Genomic DNA, 7,637 nt, shown 5'->3' with positions numbered 1-7,637 from the left:
TGCACCTGAGAAATTTGCTACCGAGAACGCTGTGCACCTGTAAACTTTGTGGCAATTGAAAAGGAATAAATGAACTTGCAACATGAAGGATTGAAGTCGGTCGTGTGGGCTGTCAGTGCGTTTTGTCAGCTTTGTGCTTKGGAAGCCTTTGTAAAGGCTGGGGTTTATTTCTGTTTTCCAGGGAATTTCTTAGATTCTTGTTTTATCCCATCCGTTAGAAAATGGCAAGGATGTAACACATGATTTTTTTTTTTTTGCAATTATGCTTAAAATAAATGTATGCCTGTTTTGCTCATCTGTGCCATCTTTACCTTCTTAAAAAGCTTGCTGTTTTTACGTGCGGTGCTGGGGCTCTTACAGCTACCTGCCAGCAACCATCTAACTGCAGTTTGTGTTACTGGTTTGTACTGGAAACGAGAAGTCTCACTGCAGGGAAAGCCCTGCTCAGCCCTGGCCTCCAGGCTGTGTAAGCAGCAGCGCACAGAGATGTCTGTGCAGAGACCTTCCAAGGTATGTACACGCCTGCTCCTTTTTTTTTTTTTTTGTCTGAAAACATGAATCAAAATCTAGTTTGGAAGTTCAAATGCTTTCCTCCTTCAAGGAGCACGAAGGCACCTGAGTAGCCCGTGGTGTGAGCAGGCCACAGTGAAGCTTCTTGTCTCTGCCAAGATGCCTTGAAGTTTGTTTTACCAACCACCCTGGCACTTGGGTATCACCCGGCTCGGCCTCCTCCTGTGACAGCGACGAGGGCTGCTGCTGGTACTTGAGAACCACAGGAGCCCCTTCCCTTCCAGCCATTGGCACCCACTGCTTTCCTCGACTGTCGACAGCCCTATCTGGGACATCAAAGACACAAGTTTCCCCAAGGGAGGATGACCAACCTTGCACAGACAGGAGAACTCTCTTCCCCCCTCTCCTTCTTTTATATATATTTCTTTCAAGAAATCAGTCGTTCTTTGACCTTTGTATTAGAGTGCTGGGTGGAATTAAGTCAGGATGACACCTAGGGAACTAGTTTTTTTGATTATAAACAGGCAGAGGGATCTGCAGCTACAGCTACATTTTCAACCGCGAGTACAAATTCCAAGTTTCAGACAAGTGGGTACAACGCTCACTTCTTTTTCAGAAAGGACTAAGGGCAGCTTGAAGGCCTTAAATTTGGATTATTTACTTGTTGGGGTTCTTTGGGCTCATATACAAACTTGAGAAACTGCACGCATTACACAGGCTTTATGTAAAGTAGGAAAGGCCGAGTTCCCTTCTGCAGTGGTGTGAAATTAGTTCATCCTCACTGTTACAGAACTGAGTCAAAATAGTGGCTCTTTCCCTGATTTTAGTGAATATTCTCCTTATACCAGAGAAAAAAAGATGAAATTTACATGCAGTTTGGAGTGGGTGAACTTGGAATCAAGAACATTTCGCAAATTCATATGTTCGGATAACAGGAGCATCATTCACGGGTGAAGTGCTTGGGATGTCATCATGTTCATTTTAAACGCTGAAGGCCCCGTGGTGACACAGCAGTCTCAGCTGGTGCTCCTTTTACCACCTAATTTTTTTGTAAACCTGTAACTGAGCCATCGAGTTGGAAGCTGCCATCTGTTCCTGGCAGTGAGGACGCGCTCCCAGTGTCTGGTTCCTGGGTCCCTGCACCACCGTTAACCAACCGCTAATCATTGGAACAAGGGTGCACAAACCAGAGGCTATTTCTACCAGTTTTGCATCTAACCTCTTATATCGTAGCATGGTGATGGTGATGCTTCTCTTTCATTCCAGTGTTCCTTTTGTAAAGTTATTTTATATGCATAAATTATGTAGTTGTGCAATTAGTTGCTTACTGTTTTGGGTGATGTTAGTAAAATGCATCCTTTATACTTTTGGCCTTTTCTATCCAAATGGCAACCAGCTTTTCTTTCTGACAAAGATCAAAGCAAAACAAAACCTTTCCTAGGTAGCCTTTATCAAAAGTACAGTCCTGTCAATCAAAGCTTTCTTTTTATCTAGTTAAGTTTATATTTACACTTATATTTTCACCTATAAAGCAGTAATCTTGATTCTTTGGAATAGCAAGCATGGCACCTTGGAACCACAATATGGGTCTATCTCAATAGGCCTCCCTGGAGGTAGATGTTGAGCTCACGCTGTGACATGTTTGTGGGCAAAGCATGTTTAAAAGGCTGTAAGACTGCACGGACRCTTCTTGCCTTGAATGACAGAGAGCAGAAAAACTGTAGTGGGAGAATAAGCAAATAATCTGTAGGATACCAAGTTTGAAAGCCTGGTATTGATAAAACTCTCAATGCTCATTCCARCTGAGACTCCTTCACGTGTGAGCTTTGCCAGGTACTTGGGCTGCCAGTTAAATACATGTTTCAAAATCGTTTTCTTTCAGAACTGACGTGTAGGCTGTGCTGGAGCTCTGGKTTAGGAAAATGTCGTTCTTTGCCCGAGAACAAGGAGATGCAAGATTTAAGTTGTTATTTTGTTCAATGTTTATTCAGGGGTGCAGTGAATTACTAAGGTATTTTTGCTATAGGTTGAACAGAGCAAGAATGTTGTGTTGTCTTGGAATCAGGTAGGTTTCCGGGTCGCTTGTCCAAAGACAAGCCCACCCGAGCCTCCAGAAGACAGAATATTGCCACAGGGCATAGCTAGAAATGTGAGAGGTTTACTGCGTTTTACTAGGTTCTTACCATGCAGCCCATCAGACCAGGATTCACTAAGTTTGCAAATGTCTTTYCTCACATATCACTGTTTCCAGTTTCTCGACGACTCCCCAAAAGGGAGACTGACTCTCCCCTCTCAGAAAAGTGAAGGGAAATAGATTAATTTACGAGTTATTAGATAAATAAACACCCCTGTGGAGGCATGTGTTTTTCTGGGTGTAGAGTTACTAATGCTGGGTAGGGCTGAGCACTGGCTGGCTTGCTTCACGCGGGGTTGCAGAAGTGATGTTTTTGCGCTTCACTCTGCGGGCACGCTCCTTCCTGCAGGCTCATTGAACAAAATCCCTGGCTTATGAAATATTTCCTCTCCATTGGGTCCCAGGCAAGGGATGGCATCTGCAGAGCCAGAAAAGGAAGCCCTTGCCTTATAGAGCGAGCGCTCGCTGGTGACACAATGGCTGATATAAAGTGTCAGCAGAGCTGAGCTGCAGGCAAAGGAACAAAGAAACATCCAGTGGCCGTTTCGCACGGGAGGGAACGTGGAAAGTGCCTCGGGGATGGATAAATTCAAGGCTGCGCTCGTACTGGCAGGGGTAGGGGATGCTCTGGGATACCGAAATTTCTCCCGAGAAAACAATGCTTTAGGTGCAAAGATCCAGCAGGAGCTGAAGGAAATCGGGGGGCTTGAGAACCTGGTGCTCTCTTCGGACAAGTGGCCGGTGAGCGACAACACCCTCATGCACATGGCCACGGCGGAGGCCGTCGTCACAGGTAGGTGACACCGGGCGAGCGGGGGCAGTTCGGAAAGGGGCAACGCTGTGGAGCTGCTAGATACACTGAAGGAAGCCACAGAAACCCTGCCAGGTTCCTAAATGCTGCGTGTGTGAATGAGAGTGTCTTCTAGAGGAGCACAGTCTCGTGCCTCTTGTGCAAACGAGGGAGATTTCGTTTCTTAGCTGTGGAGTAGCTCTCCTTATGTTTTCCACAGGTTTCAAGGTTAAAATACTGCATGTCCAGCATAATCTAAAAAAAGTAAAATAGATTATCTGCATAGTATACTTCAGAGATTAGCACACCCTAGGGAAATGAACATCTAAATCTCGTCTATAAAAAAAATAAGATTAGTTCTAGGTGTATTTTTAGCATACTTGTGTTCAGAGCTTCAGGTTGGCATAGAGTTGCCTTACTGCCTCTTTCAGGCTAAAATCATTAGGACTGCCTCATCCTTGCCAGCTTCCAGATCAAAGGCTGCACCTGCGAAGCCAGAAAAGGCAGTTTTCTTTATGAGGAGAGTTCTGTGTCTTTAGTCGAGAAAAATATTTTAAAATGTGATGTTTTATAGTAATGTATGTCAAACTAGTGAATGTTATTAGTATGTGTCTTCTAAAACTACAATAGTTTGAAAGAGCACACTTGTTTTTCTCTCAAGGCAGTAATTTTTTTGGAAGATGCCATAGAATCATAGAATCCTTAAGGTTGGAAGGGACATTTAGAGATCATCTAGTCCAAACCCCATGCACATGCAGAGTCACCTAGACCTAGAGCATGTGGCACAGGATTATATTTATATTGACTCTATTGATAAAAGTGAGGCTTTTTGAGACCATCAAGCTTGTCGTCAATAAGAACATAAGAAGACAGTAACCATGCAGTAATATTTTCTCGTTTCAAAATGAATCAAACTTTTATCCCTGTAAAAAATATTTCTATTTTTTCTTAACTCTATTACACTGGAGAGCCAACAATAGCAACAACTTACAACGTAGCTAGTATTGCCAAAGTCAATGAAGTTTCACTTGTGCTTCTGTTTCACTGCTTTATCCAACTGCTACTAAATTTAGTAGTGAGAGATTAGCTGGAGAGTGTTAGACACTTCAGGCTCGGCTATTAGCTAACCAATGGTTTAAGGGATAGCTAATACACTAAAGATAAGGGCAAGATGTCAGCCTATCAAGAGAAAAGATGACTAACATATTTCTGAATATAGGCTATGATTAAATACATATCATATGTTTTCTGCTTGTTGAACTCCATAAATCTGTGACTTCAGAGTAATCAAGACGGTTAGACTATAATAATAAATCTAATTTCTTAAATGCAGCGGGAGCACAGCTGTTCTTTAAAGAAATAAAAGTCTCACTATGTTTCATATCGACTGTGTTTATCCTGTACTCTTGTTTCTCTGTCCTCTTTGGACAGTCTTTTCAAAAGGTCCTCTCATGGGCTGGTGAAAGAGCAAAAAGCTGTAGCGGGAAATTTTAGGAAGAAATGCTCATTGCATGGCAACATTCCTGAAGATAAGAAAGCAAGTCATCTTGTTGGCTTCCCTAAAGGAAAGCAGAGCTGCTCTTGCCTCCAACAATGTTTCCTCATGGTAAACTAAATGCAAAAAAACCACCAGGTCTGACCATGGCTCAACACGTGTGCAAAATTGCTGAAGCCAAGAGAGAAAATCTGGTGAGGGTGGCAGTGAGTGCCCCTGCGACACCCAGTGGGTGTCCTGGCCCAGTGACCTGCATGGTCGTGCCACAGGGAGCGCTCAGTTGCTGTCGGAGATGACCAGGAGCGTTGACGGGCTCCAGCAGCTCCATCCTCTTCCTCCATGACAGCGACTCAAGTGCAGAGCATACACGCACGGTGCCAAAAGAAAAGAGGAGCAGGAAGGTCTTTAAAAACATGTTGGAAATCTGTAACCAAAAAAAATGTGGGAAGAATAACCAGCCACAAGTGTCCTGCCCCTCGCTGCTGGTACTTACAACAAGGTATCACAGGTAGCTGCACTGGCTGCCTGGGACTCCTCTTGCAGACAGAGAGGGGGACAATCAAGGATATTTCACGTCCTAGGAGATTCGCCCTCTCAAGTGCCCCATTTGCCCCTATATCCTGCAGAAGAAGCATGGGTGACAGCACTTGGTCACCTCAGTTGTGGGGCATCCACCTGGGCAGAGGACTGAGGTAGGGGCTGAAGGCTGTGCAGGGAAGTGCAGCCTTTAACACAGAAAGATGAGAGCTTTTCTTTCTCTTTAGTGTCTCCCACAACAGCAAGCAAATAAGACTGTGTCAGAACATCATCTCTGTTTAAAATCCTATTTCACACATCTTTTAGCAATTCCCTATAGGTGATTTTATTTACGTTTGTTTATCTAAAGTGCAGAGGAGGGGATGCCATTCACTAAAATCATTCAAAGCCACATTCTCTTGCACGCTCAGCCCCCCCCCCCCAAGTGATATCCCCAAGAATACTCACCTGGAAAAAACACTCTCCAAGATGAGAAACCTGTGCAAACCTCCCAAAGTGCCTGGGTGCTGCCCTCRAGATTGCTCCCAGCCGGAGGCCGGGGAAGCCAACGAGCCCACAGTGGAGGGTTGGTGATGAAGGTTGGAGCAAGTCTGACGTTGGGAGCTGATTTAGGCCAGCGCTGCCCTGGCTGAGCAGGAGAGGTCCGAGGATGCTCAAGGCCAGGGCCAGCAGTGGTGATGGCCTTGCAAGGAGGCCGAGCTGCCTCCCCAGCTCCGCTGAGGCTCCCCTCATGCTAACCAACAGCCCGACGGGGAAGTTCAGTCCACCAACRAAGGATAAACAAAATACCTACTTCCAGCAAGGATTTGTCATGTGAAGGAGGAACAAAAGCTTAACATCATGGAAAGCAGGAGAACTATCACTGTGGTCAGGAAAGGTTTTTCCTTTCTGACTCAAACATYGACTAGAAAAAGAAAAGCTTTTGTTTTGAAAGAAAGTTTGCCCTACTGACCAGCCTGACTCTGATACAGGAGCTGTGGTGGGCCTAGACAGTCCTAAGGTGACAGGSACCAAAGCACCTCTGACCGTGGAGATAATACTTCTACAGAAGCCACCAAGTAATAAATTCCTGTTCTTGGCTCACGTCCAGATAAAATGACTTTTAATTTTTAACTTCGAAAGGTCAGTAGCTATAAGTACCTTGTTCCTCAGGGATTTTGTTTAGTACAGCTAGTGTATTTGATAAGATAGTTAAGATAGTCTTTTTTTTTTTTTTTAAGAGGAAAGAGGTAAATCTTGTTTCATTTTTTTTCACAGATCTATTCATTTTTTTTCTGTTTACATAAAAGGTATTTAGAAATGACTCAGGGTTATGGATGCCCAAATTTTGTCTAATACTAAACCTGTTCTGTGGATCTCAAGAAACCACTAATCTCTGATAAAATGATTGAAGATACTTTTAGAAGAACTTTTCCTACYGTGTCATTGGATTTCCCAGTCAACAGGGTTTCTTTGAGTGCGCTGGAAATAGATAAATGGGCAAATCCTGTCAACATCCTCGGCTCTCATTGGTTGCAAAATTGCAGTAAAAGTCAGCAGAAGCTTTTCCTCCTGGAGAACTGAGAGCAGGAGTCTTCAATATCAATATTATATATGGTAGATTAAACAAGCAGTTACACAGAAGAAAAAATAAAGGTCTTTAACCAAGGAAAGACACCCTAGAAAAGACTGTAGACCTTAGTTGAAGAAATCAATGTTAATGAACATATTCTAGGAAAATTATCTGCTGCTCATACTACAATGTGTAAGAATTTACTACTACTACTAAAGTTTATAATGGTTTACATAAAAGCTTTCTATTCTGAATACTGTACTGGYATGCCCCTGCATGGAAGACCTAACGATTTTAAACAAACACAAAACGCAGGATCAAAAATTAAGCTTGCTAACTTGCTTTCGATTACGCCTCTCATTAAAATAATTCAGCAATCCTTCCACAGGAATTCATTTCCAAATTGGACCCGTGCCTGCGGACGAGCGCAAGGGCGCAGAGTGAGGCAGGCACCGCCGGCTGCATTCACAGCCCCAGTGCCCACGACGGCAGCGCGTTGGCCTCGCGCTCAGGCACCCCTGCAAATGCGTCACAGCCTGGGTCTGCAAGGAGCCCCTGAGCAGCTGCTGGGGGAGAGCGGCCTGTCCTCATCCCTTAGGCTGCAGGAGTTTAAAGGGAA

At 44.2% G+C, this 7,637-nt stretch overlaps 1 protein-coding gene across 1 annotated transcript in view; it reads left to right on the top strand.

Annotated features, from left to right (window-relative positions):
• Positions 1–3,223: 3,223 nt before the first annotated feature.
• The window catches only part of ADPRHL1 (ADP-ribosylhydrolase like 1), a 21,477-nt gene continuing 17,063 nt past the window's right edge, over positions 3,224–7,637 (top strand). The window contains exon 1 of the mRNA XM_026046189.1: positions 3,224–3,437. Coding sequence (XP_025901974.1) covers positions 3,224–3,437 — 214 coding nt within the window. The remainder of the gene's footprint in view (positions 3,438–7,637) is intronic.

This window comes from Nothoprocta perdicaria, unplaced genomic scaffold, assembly GCF_003342845.1.
Source record: "Nothoprocta perdicaria isolate Ctin4 unplaced genomic scaffold, notPer1 scaffold_426, whole genome shotgun sequence".
Lineage (NCBI taxonomy): Eukaryota > Metazoa > Chordata > Aves > Tinamiformes > Tinamidae > Nothoprocta > Nothoprocta perdicaria.
Note: the sequence above shows the minus strand (reverse complement) of the source record. Positions and strands in the feature narration are given on the sequence as shown.